Consider the following 27,604-nt stretch of genomic DNA (forward strand, 5'->3'; position numbering starts at 1 on the left):
GGTGGCGGGCGCCTGTAGTCCCAGCTACTCGGGAGGCTGAGGCAGGAGAATGGCGCAAATCCGGGAGGCGGAGCTTGCAGTGAGCCGAGATCCGGCCACTGCCCGGGCGACGAGACTCCGCCTCAAAAAAAAAAAACTTGCAAATATTAATAGTTTAGCAGCATAGCATGTTAGTATTCACTGTAAGTGGGATAAAGACTGGACATAGCCTCATGTCAGTTGAGATCAAATTTTGCTGCCAGATTTATGGAGAAACTTCCGGTTTTTTTGTTTGTTTGTTTGAGATGGAGTCTTGCTCTGTCACCCAGGCTGGAGTGCAGTGGCACGGTCTCGGCTCACTATAACCTCCACCCCCTGGGTTCCAGCCATTTTGCTTCCTCAGCCTCCCGAGTAGCTGGGATTGCAGGTGTGTGTCACCATGCCTGGCTAATTTTTGTATTTTTAATAGATACAGGGTTTCACCATGTTGATCAAGCTGGCTTCTAACTCCTGACCTGGCGGTTCGCCTGCCTCGGCCTCCCAAAGTGCTGGGATTACAGGCATGAGCCACCACACCCAGCCGAAACTTCTGGTTTTAAGAGAAATGGGAGGCCAGGCGCGGTGACTCACGCCTGTAATCCCAGCACTTTGGGAGGCCAAGGCAGGCGGATCGTGAGGTCAGGAGTTCGAAGCCAGCTTGACCAACATGGTGAAACCCTGTATCTACTAAAAATACAAAAATTAGCCGGGCGTGGTGGCACGCACCTGTAATTCCCAGCTACTTGGGAGGCTGAGGAAGCAAAATTGCTGGAACCCAGGAGGTGGAGGTTGTAGTGAGCCGAGACCGTGCCACTGCACTCCAGCCTGGGCGATAGAGCAAGACTCTCTCTCAAAAAGAAAAAAAAAAGATATGGGAAAGTAGAGACAATGTGGCTGAGATATAATAAGACAGAATCAAAAAGATTTGTCGATTCAGTATGGTGGTGAGGGAGAGAAAGAAAGAATGTATACGTTTTGTGAGATGAGTAATACAAGAGAGCAGATTCAAAATGATATTTTTTCTTTGATAACTTTCTTCTCCTAACTTCAAAATTAGTTTTCCTGAATGTTAATAGTGCTGGTTGTTAAATGAGAAAAATGTCTGTAGGCCGGTTTTGAAAGGGTTGATGCTTCGATTCTTTTACCACTTTTTTTTTTTTTTGAGATGGCGTTGTGCTCTTGTTGCTCAGGCTGGAGTACAGTGGCGTGATCTCGGCCCACCACAACCTCCCCCTCCCGGGTTCAAGCGATTCTCTTGCCTCAGCCTCTTGAGTAGCTGGGATTACAGGCATGTGCCACCACGCACAACTAATTTTTTGTATTTTTAGTAGAGATGGGATTTCTCCATGTTAGTCAGGCTAATCTTGAACTCCCGATCTCAGGTGATCCACCTGCCTCGGCCTCCCAAAGTGCTGGGATTACAGGCATGAGCCACCGCGCCTGGCTATTTTGTTTGTTTTTTGAGACGGAGTCTCACTCTGCCTCCCAGGCTAGAGTGCAGTGGCACAATCTCAGCTCACTGCAACCTCCATCTCCTGGGTTCAGGTGATTCTCCTGCCTCAGCCTCCTGAGTAGCTGGGATTACAGGTGCTCACCACCACACTTGGCTAATTTTTGTATTTTTAATAGAGACGGGGGTTTGCCACGTTGACCAGGCTGGTCTTGAACTCCTGACCTCAGGTGATGTGCCCACCTTGGCCTCCCAAAGTGCCGGGATTACAGTTGTGCGCCACAGAGCCCGGCCTCCAAGCTTACTACTTTTTTTATTTTGAGATGGAGTTTCGCTCTTGTTGCTCAAGCTGGAGTACAATGGCGTGATCTCGGCTCACTGCAACCTCTACCTCCTGGGTTCAAGCGATTCTTCTCCCTCAGCCTCCTGAGTAACTGGGATTACAGGCGTGCGCCACCACACCTGGCTAATTTTTTGTATTTTTAGCAGAAATGGGGTTTCACCGTTTTAGCCAGGCTGGTCTCGAACTCCTGACCTCAGGTGATCCTCCTGCCTTGGCCTCCCAGAGTGCTGGGATTACAGGCATGAGCCACCGTGCCTGGCCCTTATCACATTTTTTGACTGGCTCTGTGTTGACATGGCGTACGGAGTTTTTTCCAAGTGGAAGATCCGCCTCTAAAGATTGTCAACAAGTATTTGGACTTGAGCAGGAAAGCAGAGGAATGATCCTGAAATTCTAATATATTTGAGAATGCTAGTGGTATTAAGATTTTCTGGCTAATATAGTTTATATCTCTAGCATATGGTTCTCTCAAAGTTCAGCAAAGCCTTTCTGGTAATGTTAATAAAAGTCAAGATGTAAATTGGAAGAATAAGCAGTAATTCACCAATCCTACCACCAGAGAATAACATGGAGGGGTAGGCATATGTGCGTATGTACAAAAAAATAAATTGAGGGGACTTTAGAATTATGAGTAAGAGATTGTGAACCTATAGTGAATGAGAACATGTATCTTCAAACTTTTCCAAGCAGGAAGGAAAAGTTTGAAGTTTTCATCCTGTTAGTATCCTATTTAAAATCTTTGTCATAGATTAGGAGTCAGATCATCTGGGTTTTATCACTTCATAGAGATGTTATGAGGATTAAGTAAGTTAATGCTTGTAAAGTATTTAGGGCCTTGCTTTTTATATATATAGTAAGTGTTATGTATGTGTGTTTGATTAAAACTCAAAATCTCATTTGACTTTGGAAACATTTACACATTGTTTTAAAAAGGATTTTTTTTCTTGTGCTTTTAAACTTTTGGCCAAAACTTCTGAAAGACAGCATAAGCTAGTTGTGTTTTCCTTGGGCTACTCTCATATACTGAAGAATAAATGATAGCAACAAGGAGAAAAAATACAAAGGGAACCAAATAAAACTAGCCCTCAGTGAGTCCAGTTATTTTTGTTTGTTTATTTGGTAGAGTGTAACTCAGTCTTTTTATGATGTTTCTCAGTATTCACATTGCTTTTAGACATTTTGAAAATGAGTTTGCTGAGGCTCAGAGTTTCTGAATTGCCCCAGATAACTCAGTTCATGTAAGAGCTGTGAGTAAAACATGGAAGTTAAAACTTCCTGAATGGTATTCTTTTTTTTTTTTGAGACAGAGTCTTGCTCTGTTGCCCAGCCTAGTTTACAGTGACATGATCTCGGCTCACTGCAACCTCCACCTCCTGGATTCAAGCAATTCTCCTTCCTCAGCCTCCCCAGTAGCTGGGATTACAGGCGCGCGCTACCACACCTGGCTAATTTTGTTATATTTGTGGTAGAGATGGCGTTTTACCATGTTGGCCAGGGTGGTCTCGAACTCCTGACCTCAAGTAATCTGTCCACCTCGTCCTCCCAAAGTGCTGGGATTACAGGCATGAGCCACTGCGTCCAGCCAGTAATCTTTCTTTACACAAATAGAGGATGCTACTTTGAACGCTTAAATCATATTCTACCAGCATTCTTATTGTTGTCCTGAAGGCTGCATTCAGATGTGTAAAACAGATGGGAAGAACATATTTTTGTGAATTGCACTTTTACCTATTGTGTGCAATTTGGACTTGGGCATTTCTTAGTCTAAAATCTATGTTAAATATAGGTTTTCTTTTTGTTTTTCTTAATAGCGCCTCATAGTCTTTCATTAGCAAACTGAACCAATAATACATAGCATTGAGAGACGTAAAGAAACAGAGTGTGACTTTAGGACTAAATTTTATTTTATTTTATTTTATTTTTTATTTTTTATTTTTTTTGTTGTTGAGACGGATTCTCGCTCTGTCGCGCAGGCTGGAGTGCAGTGGCTAGATCTCAGCTCACTGCAAGCTCCGCCTCCCGGGTTTACGCCATTCTCCTGCCTCAGCCTCCCAAGTAGCTGGGACTACAGGCGTCCGCCACCTCGCCCGGCTAGTTTTTTGCCTTTTTTTTTTTTACTAGAGACGGGGTTTCACTGTGTTAGCCAGGATGGTCTTGATCTCCTGACCTCGTGATCCGCCCGTCTCGGCCTCCCAAAGTGCTGGAATTACAGGCTTGAGCCACTGCGCCCGGCCAGGACTAAATTTTAAACACAAAACTGTCAAAAGTATCAATGATAAATGCATAATTTTGAAAGTGACTTTAGGCCTGGCGTGGTGGCTCACACCTGTAATCCCAGCACTTTGGGAGGCCGCATGAGGTCAGGAGTTTGAGACCAGCCTGGCCAACATAGTGAAACCCTGTCTCTACTAAAAATACAAAAAATTAGCCAGGTGTGGTGCTGGGCACCTGTAATCTCAGCCACTCGGGAGGCTGAGGCAGGAGAATCGTTTCATCTGGGGAGGTGGAGGTCGTAGTGAGCCAGGATCACGCCATTTCACTCTAGCCCAGGCAACAGTGCGAAACTCCATCTCAAAAGAAAAAGAAAGTGACTTCAGTATTTATTGATTTATTCCTGCTCTATGTTCCTCCATTTTAGGAGGCACTGTTAGGTACTGTGATGTGAGTGTACAGGTCAAAAATCTTTTTCCTCAAGTAGTTTACAGTCAAGAGATGTCCATGAACTGTCATTATCAGAGTAGGTACAGTTTACAGAATTGAGCCTTGGAGAAGTAATTAAAGAATGTTTCGTGGTTAACCCATTTGTACCTGAAATTGCAATTTTTTGAATTTGAAAAATCAGACCTTGGTGATGACCCTGAGCAGTAGGATATTAATAACTCCCACACACTTAGCATTCAAATAATGGAACACTAGGCATAAATGGATTAAATAATGAAGGAATAGAAAGTGTGAATAGACCTGCAATTGCTATAGCACTTGTATCAGTTGTCAGAAACCTTCCAACAAAGAAAAGCATGGGACCAGATGGCTTCATTGATTAATTCAATGAAATGTTAAAAGAAAAGTTAATTTCAGACCTTCTCACAGCCTTCCAAAAAACCTGAAGAGGAAGGAATATTTCCAAATTCTTTGGTAGGCATTACCCCAGTACCAAAGCAAGACAAAGAGGACACAAGAAAGAAAACTATAACTCAGTATCCTTGATGAATATAGATGCAAAACTCTGCAGTGAAATACTAGCAGACTGATTCTAACAGCAAGGTACAAGTATCATATTCCATGACTAAGTGAGATTTATCCTTAGGATGCAAGGATAGTTCAACATATGAAAACTAGTTAATGTGATATGCCATACTAACAATAAAGAAGCAAAATGACAGCATCTCAATAGATGAAGAAAAAGCCTTGGACAAAATTTAATACCATTTCCCAGTAAAAACTCTGAACAAACCAGGAATAGAAGGAAATTATCTGAATGTGATAAGGGCCCACAGTTAACATACTCAACGGTGAAAAACTGACACTTTTTTCTCTAAGATCAAGGAACAAGACAAGGATGGCTACCCTTATCACTTCGATATAGTACTGGAAATCCTCGCTAGAGCAATTAGGTAAGAAAAAGAAGTAAACGCCATCCAAATTAGAAAGGAAGAAATCAGTCTTTTTTGGCAGATGACATCTTATATATAGAAAACTTTAAAGACACCACAAAAAACTACTAGAACTAATAAATGTAGTAAAGATGCAGAATACAAAGTCAGCATACAAAAGTCAGTTGCTTTTTTTTTTTCTGGAGATGGAGTTGGCATTCTTGTAGCCCAGGCTAGAGTGCAGTGGCGTAACCTTGGCTCACTGCAGCCCTCTACTTCCTGGGTTCAAATGATTCTCCTGTGTCACCCTCCCGAATAGCTGGAATTACAGGCACCTCCCACCACACCGAGCTAACTTTTTGTATTTTTAGTAGAGACGAGGTTTCACCATTTTGGCCAGGCTGGTCTCGAACTTCTGACCTTAGGTGATCCACCCGCCTCAGTCTCCCAAAGTGTTGGATTGCAGGCATGAGCCACTGCGCCCCGCCATCTGTTGCATTTTTATACACTAGCAGTGAACTGTCTGGAAAGGAAATTAGGAGAACAATCCCATTTATATTGGCACCATAAAGAATAAAATAAGAGTAAGCTTAACCTTTTACCTCCTTAGATGAGAGACATGCAATACTGAGAACCATAAAACTAAAGAAATTGGGCTGGGCACAGTGGCTCACGCCTGTAATCCCAGCACTTTGAGAGGCGGAGGCAGGTGGATTACTTGAGGTCAGGAGTTCAAGACCAGCCTGAACAACATGGTGAAACCCTGTCTCTACTAAAAAAATAAAAATAAATACAAAAATTAGCTGGGTATGGTGGCCCATGCCTGTAGTCCCAGCTACTCGGGAGGCTGAGGTTGCAGTGAGCCTAGATCGCACCACTGCACTCGAGCCTGGGCGACAGAGCAAGACTCCTTCTCAAAAAAGAAACTAAAGACACTTAATAGATCTTCATGAATTTGGAACACTTAGTATTGTTAAATTGTCTATACAGATTGAGCATCTCAAATTTGAAAATCTCAACTGCTTGCCAGGTGCAGTGGCTCACACCTATAATCCCAGCACTTTGGGAGGCCGAGGCAGGCATATCACAAGGTCAGGAGTTCACGACTAGCTGGCCAACATAGTGAAACTCCTTCTCTACTAAAAATACAAAAATTAGCCGGGCGTAGTGATGTGTGTCTATAGTCCCAGCTACTCGGGAGGCTGAGGCAGGAGAATCACTTGAACCCGGGAGGAGCTTGCGGTGAGCTGAGATCACACCTCTGCACTCCAGCTTGGGCAACAGAATGAGACTTGGTCTCAAAAAAAAAAAAAAAAATCTGAACTGCTACAAAATTTGAAACTTTCTGAGCATCAGCATGACTCAAATGCTTGTTGAGTGTTTTGGATTTCGGATTTTCAGATTTGGGATGCTAAACCCGTGTCAAGTATAGTGCAAATATTTCAAAATCCAAAACAGTTGTGATCCCAAACTTTTCATATGAGGGATATCCAGCCTGTATTACAGAAAGTGGGCTACAGGTTTGCTATAGTCCTTCTCAAAATCCTGATGGGATTTTTTTTTTTTTAATGGAAGCAGGAAAAGCAGTTCTAAAATTCATATGAAACCACAGAAAATCATGGATTAGCCAAATCAGTCTTGAAAAAGAATAAAGCTAGAGGCATCATGCTTTTTTTTTTTGAGGAAGGTTTACTCTGTTGCCCAGACTGAAGTGCAATGGTGTAATCTTGGCCCACTGCAGTCTCCGCCTTCCTGGTTCGTGTGATTCTCCTGCCTTAGCCCCCCAGTAGCTGGCATTACAGGTGGGTGCCACCACCCCCAGCTACTTTTTTTTCTTTTTTCTTTTGTTTTAGTAGAGATGGAGTTTCACCATATCAACCAGGCTGATCTCGAACTCCTGACCTCAGGTGATCCACCAGCCTTGGCCTCCCAAGGTGCTGGGATTACAGGCATGAGCCCACTGCACCCAGCCGACATCATGCTTCTTAATATCAAAATATTTTACAGAGCTACAATAATCAAAGGGACTAGCTTAAAGAGACATACAGAGCAATGGAGCAGAATAGAGAGCCCACAAATAAATCTATGCAGATAATATGGTCAACTGATCTTCAAGGATGCCAGGAATGCACAATAAGGAAGGAATATTTTCTGCAACAAGTGATGTTGGAAGAACTAGGTATTCACATGCAAAAAGATGAAATTGAACCCTTATCTTCTACCATAAAAAGAAAATAACTCAAAATGAGTTAGAGACTTAGACATAAGACCAAAAAATGTAAATCTCCTGGAACAAAACATGAGGGGAAGCTTCATGACATCATTTTTAGTGATTTCGTGGACGTGACATCAAAAGCACAGCCAACAACAGAAAATAATACAGGTGGGACTACATCAAACTTAAAAGCTTCTGTACAGCAAAGGAAACAACTGAGGGTGAAAAGGAAATCTAAGGAATGGGAGAAAATATTTGCAAAACCAAATAATTGATAAGGAATGAATCCCAAAAATATATAAGAAACTCCCACAACTGATAGTAAGAAAAAAATCTACTCAATTAAAAAATGTGGTAACTCTGCAGTCCAAATGATGTAGAAAAAAATTAAAAATGTTTTTTTTAATGTGCTAAGAACTTGAACAGATCTTTCTCCAAATAAAACATACAGATGGCCAACTGATACATGAAAAAAATATTCAGTGTCGCTAGTCATCAGGGAAATGCAAATCAAAACCACTGTGAAGTATCACTTCACACCTTTCAGGATGGCTCTCAAAGACAAAAGACAACTAGTGTTGGTGAGGATATAAATAAATTGGAATCCTTGCACAATGTTGGTAGGTATAGGTGCAGCCATTATGGAAAACGGTATGAGTATTCCACAAAAAATTAAAATACCATACAATTCAGCAATCCCACTTACTGAACATTTATCCAAAAGGACTGAAATCAGGATCTTGAAGTTTTAGCACTCCTATGTTCATTGCAGCACTATTTATAGTAGCCACGAGAGGAAATAACTTAAATATTCGTCAGTAGATTAATGGATAAAGAAAACGTAGTATATGTATCCAATGGAATACTATTCAGCTTTTAAGAATCAGAATATTCTGCATATGCAACCACATGGATGAACCTTGAGGACATTATGCTAAGTGAAATAAGCCAAGCACAGAAAGACATACACTGTGTATTTCCATTTATCATTTTAGAGGAATCTAAAATAGTCACTTCTACTCATGAGCTATCTAAAATAGATTGAAAGAGTGGAATAGGGGTTGCTAGGAGCTGGGAGGGAGAAGGAAATGGGCAGTTACTCATCAATGGGCATAAAGTTTCAATTGAGCAAGATGAATAAACTAGAGATCTGTACAACATTGTACCTGTAGTCAATAATGTACACTTTAAAAACTGTGTTAAGCTCTTATGTTCTTATTACAATAAATGTTAAAGGTTTCATTGAACATGTGGCATTAGAGTTGGACCTTTAAGGGGTGAGTGGTAGGATGAGTATAATCAGAGATAAAATGATTAAGCATCCAACTAGGAGGGTGTTAATAAAGGCAAGTCAGGTCAGGCACCGTGGCTCACGCCTGTAATCCCAGCACTTTGGGAGGCTGAGCGGGCAGATCACCTGAGTCAGGAGTTTGAGACCAGCCTGAACAACATGGAGAAACCCTGTCTCTACTAAAAATTCAAAATTAGCCGGGCGTGGTGGTACATGCCTGTGATCCCAGCAACTCGGGAGGTTGAGGCAGGACAATCTCTTGACTCTGGGAGGCAGAGGTTGTGGTGAGCTAAGATCACACTATTGCATTCCAGCCTGGGCAACAAGAGTGAAACTCCGTCTCAAAATAAATGAATAAAATAAAGGCAAGTCAGCTATTAGAAAGTGCAGGGTTTGAGAAACAGTATATAATGTGTGTGTGTGATATAGTTTAAAATTTGGAAAGGTAAATAGGAAAATAATGTGAAGGGCCTTGAAATAGAGAGGTACTAAGTTTTGTTTGCTAAGTTGTGAAAAGCTATTGAAGATTTTGGAGCTGAGTTGGCACAGCTGTAATCTCCTTGGCAAGAAATGTAGCATGTCTGACATATAATAGCCAATTCATATATTTGAGTGATAGAATCTTAACTATTCTCCAAGGGCCTCAAGAAATCTTCTGGAAAAGTCTTAGTTTAAGATTTTCCAGCTAGGTGGTGTTGGAATTTAGCTGTAATATTATTGTATTGCTAATGAGAATTCTGCCAGAAAATAGTTTTCAAAAATAAATACTAATCAAGCTCCAAGCCCTGGGCTTTTCTTTCTTTACTAAACATTGTAAGATTTGAGGTCAATATGATTACATGCTCTAATGTACATCTTCTTTGCAGGTGTTAGTAAAATGGCCTTTCGCCATTTAATTGAGTTCACATATACAGCAAAATTAATGATACAAGGAGAAGAAGAAGCCAATGATGTATGGAAAGCAGCAGAGTTTCTACAAATGCTAGAAGCTATCAAAGCCCTTGAAGTCAGGTACTTATTTCTTTAATGGGGTTCAGATAGTCATTCAGTCATGTTCATTCTGTTAGTGAAGAACTTACAGTATGTGTCATGCCGTGAACAGAGTTCTTCAGAAGAATTAAGAATATTTAAGGATCTATAAAAAGTTTTTGTGGATACTGATCTTTCACTTGACTTTGATTTCCTGTTCATGTGTTAAAACTGCTAATATTAAAGCAGCATCTTTGATATCTAATAAGTCTAGACAGCTTTTTAAGGATCTGGATCCCTGTAAACTGTTTTGTTGGATTCAAGTTATTGTTTGTGCCAAGCCTTATCCTACAAAAAGGGTTTGGCTTACAAAGATTAACATAATACTGTTTAAAAATAGGGAACTAGGTGGAAATAAATAGATTGGTGGAATAAAGAGATAATCATTACAAGTTAGAAGTAGAAATATGATAGCCAAAAACGCATACTATAAGTCTATATAGTAGATGTGGTAAATCTAGCTCTAAGTGCACGTAGTTCAAAGAAAAAGAATAGTCAGTTAAGTTATTCCTTCTTAGAAGCCGAGAACAAATCAATTGCTGAGGAGTCGTTCCTAGTATTAAAATTTCTCCTGAGAAGTATTAAGAAAACATTAGGCCAGGCCCAGTGGCTTATGCCTGTAATCTCAGCACTTTGGAAGGCTGACGTGGATGGGTAGCTTGTGCCCAGAAGTTCACAACCAGCGTGGGCAACATGGTGAAACCCTGTCTCTACAAAAAATACACAAATTAGCTGCGCGTGGTAGTGCACGCCTGTGGTCCCAACTACTGAGGAGCTGAGATGGGAGGATCACCTAAGCCTGGCAAGGTGTGGCTGCAGCGAGCCGTGATCACACCACTGACTGCATACCAGCTCGGGCAACAAGAATGAGACCCTGTTTTTTTTTAAAAAAGAGAAAACATGAAAGGCTATAATGAATAGAGACCTTAACATCCTTACTTAATGGATAATGGCAGTGTAACATATTTACTAAGAACAGGAGCTCTGGAGTCAGTTTCCCTGGGTTAATATCCTGTTTCTACCACTGTGGCCTTAATTAAGTTACTTAATCCTCCTGTCAGCTGTGTCCTCCTCTGTCAAATGAGAGTAATAAACGGTACTTGCCACGTGGAATTTGATTATTTGTGAGAGTTGAATGAATTAATGCATGCAAAGCATTTAGCATGGCGTCTGACTAAATGAGTACTCTTAAGTATGAACTATTACCTCCTGGTACTGTTTTTTATGTTTCTCAATACAGATCATTGGCATGATGCCAAAACAGTTTGGTAAAATCAGTTTCACAGAGTGGCTCAATGATTTAATTTTAACTCACTGTTGTGGTTTAGTTAAAAGATCAAATTTATTTCTCTGAGGACTCTACTGCAATGTTATTTTATTTTATTTCTTTGAAACGAAGTCTTGCTTTGTCTCCCAGACTCAAGTGCAGTGGCGCAATCTCGGCTCACTACAACCTCCACCTCCCGAGTTCAAGCAATTCTCCCTGCCTCAGCCTCCTGAGTAGCTGGGATTACAGGTGCCCGCCACCATGCCCAGCAAATTTTTGTATTTTTAATAGAGGTTTCGCCGTGTTGCCCAGGCTGGTCTCAAGCTCCCAACCTTAAGTGATCTGCCCGCCTCAGCCTCCCAAAGTGCTGGGATTACAGGTGTGAGCCACCGTGCCTGGCTGAAGAAAAGTTTAAGAGATAAAAATTTAGATGACTCTAAGAATACTGAACTGTACTCGTCCATAAATATCATCTCTTAGTTTGACAGTTCAAGATTAAACCTTTCTGATAAGAGCTTGGTATGTATATATATTGTTTGATGCTCAGCACCTGGCATATAGCAGGTGTACAGGAAACATTTATGAATAGATAGATGGATACATGCTAATTAAAACCAGGTGAGTATTCTCTTGCAGAGACCTGAGCATGGATGTCAAACTAGAGATGCATTCTGAGGATATATACCTGATCAGGCCATCTCTTCTCAAAAAGATTAAAGGAAATATATATGGATGGGGCGATGTCAGATTTGTGGTTAAATCTTGAATGAGAGCCTTCTGAAAGAATGTTCTCTGTGGCCCTTTTGCTGCTCATGATAGTGAGTGGTATGTCACTTTGGAGAAGGTTGTGGCTCATGCCTGTAAATCCCAGCACTTTGGGAGGCCAAGATGAGTGGATTGCTTGGGCCTCAGGAGTTTGAGACCAGCCCCTGGGCACCATGGCGAAATGCCAACTCTGGGAAAAATACAAAAATTAGCTGGCATTGTTCCGTGTAACTGTAGTCCCAGCTACTCAGGAGGCTGAGGTGGTAGGATCGCTTGAGCATGGGAGACTCAGAGGTTGCAGTGAGCCGAGATTGTACCACTGCACTCCAGCCTGGGTGAGAGTAGGACCCTGTCTCAAAAAAAGCAAAAAACTGGGATCCCAATAATACCTAAAATCATCAGTGCTTTTCAGTATAAACACAGTAACGTTGATTAGTTTCTTGAGCTAGATAGGCACGTAATACGTTCTGAAGAGTTCCCTTTGAAAAGAGGAAGACAGTAGTATTATATGTTGGCTGTTTATAATAATGCAATTTTTAAACTTCTACAGGGATGGTTTCTGTTGACTTTTTTCCCTGTTCGTGAGCTGTATTTTACTGTTTATTCGTATATCTTAAAATTTTTTTTTGTTAAAAATTAGATTTTTGGCCTGGGCACGGTGGCTCCCACCTGTAATCCCAGTACTTTGGAAGGCCGAGGTGGGTGTATCATGAGGTCAGGAGTTGAAGACCAGCCTGGTGAAGATAGTGAAACCCCATCTCTACTAAAAATACAAAAAAATTAGCCAGGCGTGGTGGCGGGCGCCGTAATCCCAGCTACTTGGGAGACTGAGGCAGAAAATTGCTTGAACCGGGGAGGAGGTGGGTGCGGTGAGCCGAGATCTCGCCACTGTACTCTAGCCTGGGTGACAGAGCGAGACTCCATCTCAAAAAATCGTTTTCAAAATGAAAAGAAAAAAAAAACAAAAATCTATTTTTTTTTTTTTTTTTTTTTTTTTGTTGAAGTCTCGCTCTGTCGCCCAGGCTGGAGTGCAGTGGCGTGATCTTGGCTCACTGCAACCTCCGCCTCCTGGGTTCAAGCAGTTCTCTGCCTCAGCCTCTCGAGTAGCTGTGATTATAGGCGCCTGCCACCAAACCCAGCTGATTTTTTTGTATTTTTAGTAGAGACGGTGTTTCACCATCTTGGCCAGGCTGGTCTTGACCTCCTGACCTCGTGATACACCCGCTTCGATCTCCCAAAGTGCTGGGATTATAGGCATGAGCCATGGCGCCCGGCCAAAAATTGGATATTTTAAAATAAGTTGTCTTTAGATCCCACTCCCTACCTCCCCACCCCCGTTTTCTCTGTCAGACATGATTTGTTTGGGTTTGTTTTTTTGAGGCAGGGTCTTGCTCTGTCACCCAGGCTGGAGTGCAGTGGCACAATCTCAGTTCACTGCAGCTTCAACCTCCCGGGCTCAAGAGATCCTCCCACCTTAGCCTCCCAAGTAGCTGGGACCACAGACGCTTGCCACCATGCCCGGCTAATTTTTTGTAATTTTTTCAGAGACAGGGTTTCATCATATTGCCCAGGCTAGTCTTGAACTCCTGGGCTCAAGAGATGTGCCCACCTCAGCCTCCCAGAGTGCTGGGATTATAGGCATGAGCCACCATACTCGGCCAGACATGGTTTCTTTTTTTAATCTTTCAAGCTTTTTTTTTTTTTTGGAGATGGAGCCTCACTCTGTTACCAGGCTGGAGTGCAATGGCGTGATCTTGGCTCACTGCAGCCTCTGCCTCCCGGGTTCAAGCAATTCTGCTGCCTCAGCCTCCTGAGTAGCTGGGACTACAGGCACATGCTACCACCCCCAGCTAATGTTTGTATTTTTAGTAGAGATGGGGGTTTCACCATGTTGGCCAGGATGTTCTCAATCTCTTGACCTCATGATCCACCCACCTCTATCTCCCAAAGTACTGAGATTACAAGCATGAGCCACTGCGCCCAACCTCAAGCTTTTATTTAAGTGCAGTGATCCAGGATGGATTTTAGATCTCGTTGAAAGCAGCCACATCCATGGACTACATCATAGTCCTCAAAAGCAGTGATCTGCTTCTCCACTGTTGCAAGTTTATCATCTTCGACTACACACTGTATTTGAAGTTTCTTAATTTCCTATCCCACTGGAACTAGTTTAGATGTGCCAGACATCGTTTTATTGTTGTTACTGGTTTAGCAGCTTTCCTGGACTTGTATAATTCCTGTCCTGTAATTCTGTACAGTCTGTATTTTGTGTGTATGGCCATTGAAGTCTCTGCATAGGTAGTTCACTGAAGAAAGTGATCATTGGACAGAAATTTTCTTAAATGTCTTAAACCAGTAAGTCTCCACATTTTTGTTGGGGAACTCTTTATAGGGCACACCATCAGTGTCCCATCGAGCAGTTTACAACTACTTTAGCCTTTACTTCCTGTGTTAACAGAACCTCAAGGTCACGTAGAGATGAGAGTTGCTAAGGTCTTTCCTGGACATGTATGCAGCTCTGTGCATGTGCATGGCCTTCTAGGTTCTCTGGAATACGTCAGAGCTTTTTTTTTTTGGAGATGGAGTTTCGTGTTGGCGTGATCTCGGCTTACTGCAACCTCCACCTACCAGGTTCAAGTGATTCTCCTGCCTCAGCCTCCTGAGTAACTGGGATTACAGGCGCTTGCCACCATGTCCAGCTAATTTTTTTGTGTGTTTTTAGTAGAGTCGGGGTTTCACCACGTTGCCCAAGCTGATCTTGAACTTCTGACTTCAGGTGATCCACTGGCCTCGACCTTCCAAAGTACTGGGATAACAGGCATGAGCCATCAGAGCCATCAGAGTCCAGCCTGTCAGAGCTTTTTAAAGCCCCCTGTGAACATCTCATTCTCCAGTTTTTCCTTTCAGTTTTTGTTCAGCTTCTTGATGGCCCAAACTTGTAATGCCACCACAGTAGCTGCAATAATAAACAGTTGCCATTGATTGTTTTTTGACAAATGTCTTGTGGTTAGAGCTATTTGAAAAGTGAGCTGTGAGTCAGATCAAATCTCCAAATATTTTATCATATCTTAGATTTATCTTTTAAGAAAGTGGCATGTGTAAAGCTCTTAAAACAATACCTGCCACATAATAACATGATTATGCGTATGTTCTTTTCATTTCTTGGAATGCCATCTGTCTGGTTGTCATTGGCAAAATTTTTCTCATCTTTCTGGTCTCAGGTGAGAGCCAGCAACCTGTTCTTTGAAACTCGTCCTCACTGAGCCAAGCAGGTTGACTTAGGTACTTCTATTATTCTGTATTTTTGTTTTACATTTTTCATTAAAACAGTAATCATATTAGTGTTCCCACATTTTTCTAATAGTCTCCAACCTCTCTGAGGCAGGGATTATATGTTTTTTTCATCTTTAGGAGGCGTTTGGATGGGTTTGAAAAACTACCTCGAAATTATGCCTCTTGGAATACTCAGTTGCCAGGTTTATGTCCTTTTCTTCCCTCATAAGCCTTTAAAATCTCTTTCCTTGCTGTTCGGTTCTGAATACAAGCTGGCTTACCACACTCTGCAAAACAAAAGCCTGGTAGCAGCACTTTTTCTTGTTCTTTATTCCTGTTTGGGATAGAGATCTGAGTTCAGTAGGTCATACCTATAGTTAAGACAAGCATAAGAAAACTGGTTAAGAAGTAGTTTATAGCCGGGTGCAGTGGCTAACACCTGTAATTCCAGCACTCTGGGAGGCTGAGGCAGGTGGATCACTTGAGGTCAGAAGTTTGAGACCAGCCTGACCAAAATGGTGAAACTTTGTCTTTACTAAAAATACAAAAAATAGCCAGACATGGTGGCATGCACCTGTAATCCCAGTTTTTGGGAGGCTGAGGCAGGAGAATCGCTTGAACCCGGGAGGCAGAGGTTGCAGTAAGCCAAGATCGCACCACTGCACTCCAGCCTGGGTGACAGAGTGAGACTCCACCTCAAAACAAACAAACCAAAAAAGAAGTAGTTTACAATTCACCTCAACACTTGTACTTGAAAAGAACAAAAATAAACCGTACTTTTTCAACATAAGATGCACAATTATTTTCCTTATTTTAATATATTTCAAATAGGAATTCCCTTCAAAAGTGAGTGGCCAGGCAAGAGTTAACAGTTAGTTTCAACTGTTAATAAATTCTTGTAGTTATTTGTGTTACTGATACCAGACAAGTTGAGTTTGTCATTTAAAATGTCTTCCAATTGATTATACCGTGAGTTGATCCTTAAGTGGAAAGTTATGGTAGAATTGGTATTGGAGTGTTCCTAAGTGGGGTATTAATTTCATATTAATGGAGCAGATATTTATCATCAGAGGAATGACTACAAAAGCAATAACCAAGAGCTTTATGGGACCTTAGGAAGACATGATTTAACAGGCTAAACAATTTAGGAATAAAAATTAATGTAGCTGGACTACTTAAGGCAATTGTATAACTATTTTGCAAATACAGAAGGTGCGTAAGGTACGCTTGTCACATATGTATTATGGAATTATTTTTGGAATATAGGGTAAACTTTTTGAACGACACTGAAAAAAAAATTAGGACCTCATTTTGCTTTGCTGAAATCACATTATTGTTTACTTAAAACTGTATGGCCAGGCACGGTGGCTCACGCCTGTAATCCGAGCACTTTGGGAGGCCGAGGCGGCTGGATCATGAGGTCAGGAGATCGGGACCATCCTGGCTAATGTGGTGAAACCCTGTCTCTACTACAAATACAAAACAAAATTAGCTGGGCGTGGTGGCAGGCGCCTGTAGTCCCAGCTGCTCATGAGGCTGAAGCAGGAGAATGGTGTGAACCTGGGAGGCAGAGCTTGTAGTGAGCTGATATTGTGCCACTGCACTCCAGCCTGGGCAATAGAGCGAGACTCTGTCTCAACAACAACAACAAAAAACAAAACTGTGTATGAGTTGGGCGCAGTGGTTCACGCCTATAATCCTAGCACTTTGGGAGGCCGAGGCAGGCAGATCACCTGAGGTCAGGAGTTCGAGACCAGCCTGACCAATATGATGAAGCCCTGTCTCTACTGAAAATGCAAAATAGCTGGGCGTGGTGGTGTGTGTGCCTGCAGTCCCATCTACTCAGGAGGCTGAGACGGGAGAATTGCTTGAACCTAGGTGGTAGAGGTTGCAAGTGAGCCAAGATCACGCCCATTGCATTCCAGCCTGGATGACAGAAAGAGACTATCTGAAAAAATATATATATATATGTACAGTGATAAAGATACCACCACAATCAAGATCAGGGGAACACTTTTATCATTCTAGAAGCTTGTCTCATGATTCTTTGCAGTTGTCCCTGATCTCTAGCCCCAGGCAATCATTGATCTGATTTTTATCACTAGTTTTTCTATAGTGTACCATACAAAGTTCATATTTGACTTTATTTACCTTAGCAGTGTGTTTTAGAGATTTGTCCAGGTGGTTGTGGGTGTTATTTTGTTCCTTTTCATTGCTGAGTAGTATTCCACAGGGTGGGTATACTACAATTTGTTTATCTGATGACTTTTGGGTGGTTTTTTTTAGTTTTTGTCTATTAGAATAATGCTGCTGTATACAAATCTTTGAGTGGATATATGCTTTCATTTCTCTTAGTAAACATCTAGAAGTGGAATAGAGTTTAGTTATTTGGTATGTGTATGTTTAACTTTGGAAAACGGTTTGTCAGTTTTTTAAAAAGTGGATTTATGACTGGGCACGGTGGTTTATGCCTTTAATCCCAGCACTCTGGGATGCTGAGGTGGGTGGATCGCCTGAGGTCAGCAGTTTGAGACCAGCCTGACCAACATGGTGAAACCCCATCTCTACTAAAAATACAAAAAAAATAGCTGGGTGTGGTGGTGGGCACCTGTAATCCCAGCTACTTGGGAGGCTGAGGCAGGAGAATTGCTTGAACTTGGGAGGCGGAGGTTGCAGTGAGCCGAGATCGTGCCATTGCACTCCAGCCTGAGCGACAAGAGCACTTTTTTTTTTTCTCAAAAAAAAAAAAAGGTTTTTTGTGCTGGGCTTGGTGGCTCATGCCTGTAATCCTAGTACTTTGGGAGGCTAGGGCAGGAGCATATCTTGATCCCAGGAGTTCAAGACTAGCCTGGGCAACATGGTGAGACCCTGTCTCTACCAAAAAAAAAAAAATTTTTTTTTTTAACTAGCTAGGTGTGGTGGCACATGCCTGTAGTCTCAGCTACTTGGAGAGCTGAGGTAGGAGGATTGCTTGAGCTCAGGAGGTTGAGGCTGCAGTGAGCAGTGATCATGCCGCCATACTCCAGCCTGTGCAATAGAACGAGACCCTGTCTCAAAATAAAAAAGTGGTTTTATCCATTTACATATTTTTGTGCAACACAACTACTTATGCCCTATCTTCACCAGCACTTGATATTGTCAAGAGTTTTTTAAACTTTAGGTCAGGAGATGGCAAACATTTTATTAAAGGGACATAAATATTTAGACTTAAATGCCATATAGTCTCTGTTGCAGTTATTCAGATCTGCTGTTTTAGCAAGACAGCTATAGACAGAATGTAAATGAATGGATGTAGCTATGTTTTAATAAAACTTTGTTGACATAAAACATGCTACTACTATTAGGCCAGAGTTTACTGATTCCTGCTTTAGTCATTCTAATTGGATATATAGTGGTGTGTTATTGTAGTATTAATATTTTTAAAACTTTAATAAGGTATATAATGTGTAATAAGCTGCACATATTAAAGTACAGTTTGATGACTTTTAGCATACATGTACATTCTTGTGAAGCCATTATCACAGAGTGATAAACACATCCATCACTCTCTAGTTGCCTTGTGTAATTTTGTAATCTGTTCCTCTCTTCCTATTCCTGTCTTCATCCCTACAATTTTATGTACATGTTAATAGTATGGTAGTGCTTGTCTAATTTCTTTCACTTATCGTAATTATTTTGAAATTCATGCCGGGTGTGGTGGCTCACGCCTGTAATCCCGGCACTTTGGCAGGCCGAGGCGGGCAGATCACTTGAGGTCAGGAGTTCAAGACCAGCCTGGCCAACATGGCGCAAACCCATCTCGACAAAAATTAGCTAGGCATAATGGCGGATGCCTGTAATCCCAGCTACTTGGGAGGCTGAGCGGGGAGAATTGCTTGAACCTGGGAGGCAGAGGCTGCAGTGAGCCGAGATCGTGCCGTTGCATCCAGCCTGGGAGACAGAGGGAGAAAAAAAAGACTGGGCATGGTGACTCACGCCTATAATCTCAGCACTTTGGGCAGCCGAGGCGGGTGGATGAAAAAAGAAATAAATTCATGTATATTAGTGTGTGTTTAAGTGGTTCATTCCTTTTTCCTGCTAAGTATTCCATTGTATGGCTATATCACAATTTGTTGATTCACCTGTTGACAGACATTTAGGTTGTTTCCAGTGTTTGGCTATTACAAATAAAGTGGCTATGAATGTTTGTGTAACAAGTTTTTGGACATATGCTTTCATTTTTCTTGGTAGATACCTCTTAGTAGAATAGCTGGCTTGTATGGTAAATATATGCTTAATATTTTAAGATACTGCCAGACTCTTTCAAAAATGGTTGTGCCATTCTACATTCCATTCTGCAGCCTATGAATGTTCCAGTTTTTCACAGCGTTGTTAATACTTGAGATGGTCGGGCTTTTTTATTTTAGCCGGGCTGGTGGGTATATAGTGGTTTAAATTTACATTTCTCTAATAACTAATGGTGTTGGATATTTTTTAATGTGCTTTTTTGCCATCTATATTCCTTGGCAAGGTACCTGATCACATCTTTTGCCTATTTTTTAAAATGGGGTTATTGTCAAGAACTGGGTGGGGGCAACATTGCGAGGGTCTGAGATTTTATCCTATTTGCAAGGTAGTAACTTTTTAACGGACAGTTTCATGGTTGCTGGCAAGAGACATGAGACTCTTGAGTCAGAGAGAAAAGGACTTGATTACTTAGAGCAAAGAAAGCAGCATGAGTTCCATGTTTGTATCAGTTTTTCTTGTTCCCTGTCCCCCTAGTCCCACAGGGGTGACACAGTGGCCTAGGCGTGTACTGTGCTCACAGTTGTTTGCATCACAATTGAGGAATTCTGAGCTTCAGGAAACCCAAATCTTTTATAATGAGCTGCAAGCAAACTTGCCTAACCTTTGCTGTAGAAGAAACATTATTATACTGGACAATAAATAAACCTACTCTCCACTCTGGAAGAGGACCGGCTCTGTTTTCCAAAGTCCTTTGCTATACAGACAACTTTGAAAAGATAGTCCAAAATAAAAGGCTCTCAGCGTCTTAGTTTATAGGATATGCAGAAACATGAGGATCCATGGAGAGTTGTCTTGTTCCATATCCTTGTTTCTGTATTATCCTGGCTGGTACTGAATTTTCTCCATAAGCTCAGCACTTTCTTTAGCCACTCTGAGTAATCTGACCATAGGGACCAGGACCTGGCTGGGTATGGTGGCTCACGCCTGTAATCCCAGCTACTCAGGAGGCTGAGGCAGGAGAATTGCTGAGGCTGCAGTGAACTGAGATCGCGCCATTGCACTCTGGCTTGGGCAACAAGAGCGAAACTCTGTCCCCAAAACAAACAAACAAAAAACACAGGGACCAGGACCTAATCCATTCAGTTTTTCTCATACTGGATTTATTTAAGGATTTATTGAAGTCAACAGAACTTTAAGCAGCAGGATTTGGCCACCCTGCCCTGTTGACCTTAATCATGCACCCACCCCACTAAGGTTCATCCTGGACTCAATCAACTGAACAAATCTCTAGAAAAACAGATGACTTTCTTTTTCAGTTTCTGTATTGACTTTTCCAGTTAGCCCTGGGCATTAATCTAAGTATAGCAAGATGTTTTACAGTTACAATTACAGACTCCGCATTGTCCCATCGGGAGGATATCTACTAGGGCAAGTTTATCATTCATGACAAACCTGGCCCCCCAGTTGCTTGAAGCTGACATAAATGCCTTCCAGAGCCCAAGCAGTAACAGTGAACACATCAGCTTAAGTCATGCACAATGTTGTACCACTTTTTTAATTGGATTACTCCTACTGTTAGGGAAAGCTGCCCACAGGATGTGCATGAATAAGTCCGTTATTACTCTAGGAAGCATCCCTTTGAGAATTTCTAACCAAGAGTATCCTTAAATGAGATCTCCACAGTCACCCAAAGGCTGCTTGATCTTCCTTAAACACTTGATGGTCTCCTATAACCACCTTTTAGGTGTAAGTCATTGTTTTGTTTTGTTTTTTTGAGATGGAGTCTCGCTCTGTCGCCCAGGCTGGAGTGCAGTGACACAATCTCAGTTTGCTGCAACCTCTGCTTCCTGGGCTCAAGCAGTACTCCTGCCTCAACCTCCCTAGCAGCTGGGATTAGAGGCACCTGCAACTGCACCCTAATTTTTGTATTTTTAGCAGAGATGGGGTTTCTCCATGTTGGTCAGACGGGTCTCGAACTCCCGATCTCAGGTGACACATCTGCCTCGGAGTCCCAAAGTGCTGGGATTACATGTGTGAGCCACCGCGCCTTGCAAGACATTGTATTTTTTTGAGGCAAGGAAATTAGTACCTGGCTTCCACACAAGCACAGTCCCAGGGGCAGATAGGAACGCTGAAAGGAAAGTACTATTTGCAATTGTTCATGCTTCCAAAGTAGGACCTGCATCAGTGTAGAGGCACAGATTGACAGGCCTCCAATGTAGTCTCCTTTCCCAGTTCAATTAGAATGATTGAGTCTAGTTCTGGTTTTTGGAGAGACTGTGAGGACAGGATAGTTCTATTTATTTATTTATTTATTTTTGAGATGGAGTCCCGCTCTGTCTCCCAACCTAGAGTGCAGTGACGCGATCTTGGTTCACTGCCTCCGCCTCCCAGGTTCAAGCGATTCTCCTGCCTCAGCCTTCCCAGTAGCTGGGACTACAGGCATGTGCCACTGGGCTGAGCTAACTTTTGTATTTTTAGTAGAGACGGGGTTTCACCATGTTGACCAGGCTGGTCTCGAACTCCTGACCTCAAGTAATCTGCCGGCTTCGGCACCCCAAGGTGCTGGGATTACAGATATGAGCCACCACGCCCAGGCAAGTCTGTCCTATTTATCACAAACTCCTGAATGCCAGCTGAGTTAAGGTAGTAGCTGTCCACCTCGTGGACTGATCTCAGCTATGAGAATGGTAGTGGAGCATTGTGTTTTGCCTCTGACACACAGGAGTCATCCCTGGCTGTTTTTAGAAGACACGTTGGTAAAAAAATTAAGGGAAACAACTTGGCAGGGAATGGCAAACACAGCAGTCAGTTTAAAAATGCTTATAGTCATTGGAGAGACTTGCAACTGAGCATGTTTCTTAATTTGAAAGGTTCTAGGGGCAGTTCTGAAAAACAAAGTTGGTTTGTTTTGTTTTGTTTTTGGAGACAGGGTCTCACTTGTGTCACCCAGGCTGGAGTGCAGTGGTGCAGTCACAGCTCACTGCAGCTATAATTTCCCAGGCTCAAATGATCCTCACACCTCAGCCTCCCAATGGAGCTGCGACTGTAGACATGTGCCACCGTGCCCAGCTAATCTTTTATACTTCTTTGTAGAGATGGGGTCTTACTATGTTCTCCAGGCTGTTTTTAAACTCCTGGACTCAAACGATCCTCCCGCCTCAGCCTCCCAAAGTGCTGGTATTATAGGTGTGAGCCACCACGCCCAGCTTGACAAAGATTATTGTCCCTCCCTGCCCCATATCTTCTGGAGTTGTAAGATGTTTCTCTCCCTAGATGTCAAGATTGTCATTCCTCCTTCACCTCTTTTCCAGTCATCCCCTCCTCTTATCCAGACCTTTCATCTGGTATGGTCAGATACAAGAAGGGCAAGGACATTTAAAACTTAGAGACCCATTATGTTTCCCACTTTGGCTCACATGAGCTGTTATAAGTGAGTGTACTTGGCAAGCAGTGAATTCCATCCAAGTGGTCAGTATTCCTATAAAATGATGTCACTCCATTAAGAGAATCCAGATGGCCAAACTAGAATGAAGTTCGAATTTCCTAAGCCTGATTTTGACCAGGTTGTCACCTTTAAGAGATACCAGGCTGTTCCAGGATTACTGTCGGGGAAAAGAAAATGTTTAAGAATGTTCAGGACGGGCCAGCCGCAGTGGTTCATGCCTGTAATCCCAGCACTTTGGGAAGCCGAGGCGGGCGGATCACCTAAGGTTAGGAGTTCGAGACCAGCCTGACCAACATGGTGAAATCCTGTCTTTGCAAAAAAAAAAAAATTACAAGATTTGCTGGGCATGGTGGCACATGCCTGTAATCTCAGCTACTTAGGAGGCTGAGGCAGGAGAATCACTTGAACCTGGGAGGTGGAGGTTGCAGTAAGCCAAGATCGTGCCATTGCATTCTAGCCTGGGCAACAAAAGCAAAACTCCATCTCAAAAAAAAAGGATGTTCAGGATCCTGCTTTTTCAGATTAGGTTTATATTACTTCCCTCGCCTTCTGTCTTCATCATTATCCAGGAAGTAGCCAAGAAGACATGATCCCTTTCTAGGGACAACTAAATTCAATGATCAAACTGCTTTACTCAGATTTTTGGACAAAGAGGATGTTAGGGAAGTAGAGTCAGAAATCAATTTGAGTCAGTGTTTGAGAAAGCTGTTGCCATACTCAACAAGATACTCAGTATCTATGGATGGTAGCATGAAAGGTCCATCATTACCTTGACTGTTAACCAATTATTGATTAGCTTTTGTGGTCATTTTTGTGTACGTGATAAAGCTGAACCATTATCAGACTGCAGATGGTCTAGAAAGGTGAACATAAGACATAGATTAGTTTCAAGAGCCATAGTGGTGTGGCCAGAACCAGCTGATGAGACTGGAACAGCAACAGTTTAACCTAAAAAAGTGTCAGCATGTCACCATGGCGGGGTGGGGTGGCTCACGCCTGTAATCCCAGCATTTTGGGAGGCTGAGGTGGGCAGATTGCCTGAGGTCAGGAGTTTGAGACCAGTCTGACCAACATAGTGAAATCCTGTCTGTACTAAAAATAAAAAATAATTAGCCAGGTGTAGTGGTGTGCACCTGTAATCTCAGCTACTTGGGAGGCTGAGGCATAATTGCTTGAACCAGGGAGGTGGAAGTTGCAGTGAGCTGGGATCGCGCCATGGCGCCCCAGCCTGGGCGACAGAGCTAGACTCTGTTTCAAAAAACAAAAAAAAAGTGTCAGAAATGTCAGCAGTGGTGAAGCACCGCTGACAGCCCTGCATTGGGGTCACAGCTCCAGTATAGTCAGTCTGCAAGGAACAGTCAGAGACAGTGCTCTGTATTATGTGATCCTTCACTATGAGACAAGCAGACCAAGTTGTAACAGGTGTCACAAGTCTGACGTAACAGTGGCAAACTTCTGCATAAGAAACATAGGATCCTCTAATTTGTGCCCAGTCTCTGATGGTGGTAGATGTGTTACCATATCCCGAATAATGTTGGCTCTAGACTTCGTTAGTGGCAATCTGGGCAGTGTAGGCTTGGTTAGCAGCTTGATTCCAGTTGGTCTCATTAGAGAATAGTCCCTTATGCACATCTAAATGAGTGACCCAGATAGTTCCGGCAACAGCTGCTATTTTTTCTACAGTTTTGGCCCCAGAGGCGTGGATGTCTTGAATCTGCCAAGTCTTCCAAGTAGCAGACTAAACAGCTAGACCATTGGCAACAATGTAAGTGCCAGTAAAAATATAGCAAGGTTAATTTGGGGGAATGTTGACCAGAGTCATGAGGACAGCCTTGAGTTCTGCCCACTGAGCAGAGTGACCATGTCTGCTTTGGGATTTCATTGCTGGTGCAGAGGCTGAACACTTGCAGCAGCCCGGTGAACACCATCAAATTTCAGCTTAGCCAAGCCATCAGTGAATTAAGGGCTCCATTAATCTGGTGACTTTGCTTTGGGCAACAGTTGGGCAGCTGCTACTTTTTCATGATGGCCAAGGGGTCCACTGCTTTCTTAAGTATACCATTTCTATTTGACAAGTGAAACTTGGTGGACATTTCTCATACCTTGTTAGTCATGAAGTCTGAGTTGACTCACCCCCAGATGGGAATATCAGGCTGGAGAACCTGAAGACCTGCATGGGTGGTTAGGGATCAGTTTCAACAAGAGCCCAAAAGCAAGCTAATTTTTTTTTCTCAAATTTGGTGTACCTTGGGAGCTGCGTCAGGGTTCAGCAAGTCCAAAACCCAAGGAATAACCTTTGGGTAGAGACTGCCTCCTTTTGCCAGAAGTTCTAATCTACAAAAGCATCAGGCTCAGACTAGTAGCTTAAAGGGTTCATTAGCGTTGTGGTGCCCTAAAGGTAGAGAGAATGCACTGCAGTTCGATGGTTAACTTCCAAAGCAGCGTGTTGGTTGGAGCCCCACTTAGAGGTTGCTGATTTGCTTGCAGGTTAGCTGATAGAAAGGAGAAAGTAAAATGCCTAAGTAAGGCACATACTGCCCAGCACCCAGAGAGTCCAATAGGATGCTGGGCTTTATTTTTGTTGGGAGGAAGGTAGGAGAAGAAACAGTTTTTCTTTGTTGGATGGAGTGTTGTGAATCTATCTTTATAAACTTTACCTGATGAGTAGGCCTCTGAAATTTGCTGGGGTTTGTCAGCAACCCCTGCTGATGGAGGTGTGATAACATTGCAGTTCAGGGCCTTTGAGACTGAGACTTCTGACTTACCAATCAACAGGTTGAAGCAACAGCAGTATACATAGAATCAGCAGTACCACAAGGTCAGGATAGCTTCCCTTTCCTGCTGTGAACCATGCCCAAACCCCATCAGTTAAAAAATGCAAGTCCATCCTGTCCCCATGGAAAAGTGGTTATGGTGAGTTTGGCACCTTAATCTGAAATAGTCATGGAAGTTTGAGTCCTTCCATTCCTGAGTTTTCCCCAGTATACTTGGATGAGTATATTGCTTTCAGTCCCCTTTGAGAATAGGGAGAATTTGGCTCCACTCATAATTATCTTTCTCCTAAAAGCACTAAGTCAGAGGAGAGCGTAGAGGAGGATGAGATGTGGAGGGAGAAAAGTGACTCTGTGCCAATAAGTAAGGCACATGTACTTTTGGTTTCAAGCAGCACAGAAGCTGCATGTGGCTTGACTAAACAAACCTCCAGTGTTTTAAGCCCACCCAATGACCTCAGTCAGTGTAACGTCATCCCTGCTGACACTCATCTATTTCAGCTTCGGTGATTCCTGAAGAGTACACTCTTCAGTCGCTGGCTGGGTGCAGTGGCATACGCCCGTAATCCTAGAACTTTGAGAGGCCAAGGTGGGAGGATCACTTGAGCTCAGGAGTTTGAGACCAGCCTGAGCAACATAGTGAGACCTCGTCTCTCTACCCCCACCAAAAAAAAAATTGCACTTTAATTCTGGACATCGCTGCCCTGTTGTTATTCTTTTGCCTGGTTTTAACATAAAGGTTAGGGAGCTTTTCAGCAGCACTGACCATAAGAATTCATATTGCTTTGGATCCTTTTCTCATTCCCCAGTGGGAATCTTCATCAGCATTGTAAACCCAATTGGACTGGAAGGCTCTATCTATTTAGTATCTTATCTATGGTTTCCCATAGGAGTTTATCTCAAAGACATCTCTCAAAGAGGGCCCTTACAGAAGCCAAGACTTGACTGCAAAAAAAAAAATTGGAGACCTTTTACTGTCCTCTCCAAATAAATCAAAGGTGGGCATGATAAACTGCAGGAAGAACTGAGCCCAAAGCTGGCCCAGGTTTTCACATTCTTCCTTGATAATAAATTATGTTTTCCCCTCATCTCCCATGTGAACCGGCCAAAGCCGTGACTCACCTGGCTTCTGCCTATAGCAATCACAAATTTCCCTTCTTTTACATTCATTGTAGGTGCATATTATTGTAACTTGTCTGAAAAGAGGCAGAACCTTCTGTCCCACCCACCCATTCCCAATGAATCTTAGTATGGTTAATCATGGGGCAGACATGGTACCAGATTGATAAAAGAGCCTCTCTTTCTCCCACAGAAGAGTTTGCAATAACCAGGGCACCATTTCAGCAGCTATTCTTGAACTTGCTGCCTAGTACTCTTCCTGCAACCACTTTCCAAGTTTTGCTTCATTTATAGATACTTTTGTTTCCTAAAGCTACTACTGTAACAAAGTACCATAAACTGGGTGACTTTAAACAACAGAAACATGTTGTTTCTCAGTTCTGAAGGCTAAATGTCTGAAATCAAGGTGTTCATAGTACCATGATGCCTCCCAGGACCCTAGGGGGAGCATCCTTTTTGCCTCTTCTAGCTTCTGGCTAAAAGGTGTTTCTTGGCTTATGGTAGCAGAACTCCAATCTCTGCCTTCATCTTCCCATTGCCATCTTCTCTGTCTTCATAATGGCTTTCTCCTGTGTCCTGGTTTCTTCTTCCTTGTAGAGGCACTAGTTGTATTGAATTAAGGCTCATCTTAATAACCTCTTTTTTTTTTTTGAGGCTGAGTTTCACTCTCGTTGCCCAGGCTGGAATGCAATGGTGCCATCTCAGCTCACCGCAGCCTCCAACTCCTGGGTTCAAGTGATTCTCCTGCCTCAGCTGCCCGAGGAACTGGGATTATGCACTACCATGCCTGGCTAA

The 27,604-nt window shown here is 42.6% G+C and overlaps 1 protein-coding gene and 1 long non-coding RNA gene across 2 annotated transcripts in view; both read left to right on the plus strand.

The window, feature by feature from the left end:
• Window positions 1–27,604, plus strand: part of LOC105520641 — a 52,795-nt gene that overhangs the window by 7,008 nt on the left and 18,183 nt on the right. The gene's annotated exons all lie outside the window — the stretch shown is intronic.
• ZNF131 (zinc finger protein 131) overlaps window positions 1–27,604 on the plus strand; it is a 52,200-nt gene that overhangs the window by 7,008 nt on the left and 17,588 nt on the right. The window contains exon 2 of the mRNA XM_011954477.1: window positions 9,777–9,921. Coding sequence (XP_011809867.1) covers window positions 9,788–9,921 — 134 coding nt within the window. The 5' untranslated portion in view covers window positions 9,777–9,787. The remainder of the gene's footprint in view (window positions 1–9,776; window positions 9,922–27,604) is intronic.

This window comes from Colobus angolensis, unplaced genomic scaffold, assembly GCF_000951035.1.
Source record: "Colobus angolensis palliatus isolate OR3802 unplaced genomic scaffold, Cang.pa_1.0 Scaffold383, whole genome shotgun sequence".
Lineage (NCBI taxonomy): Eukaryota > Metazoa > Chordata > Mammalia > Primates > Cercopithecidae > Colobus > Colobus angolensis.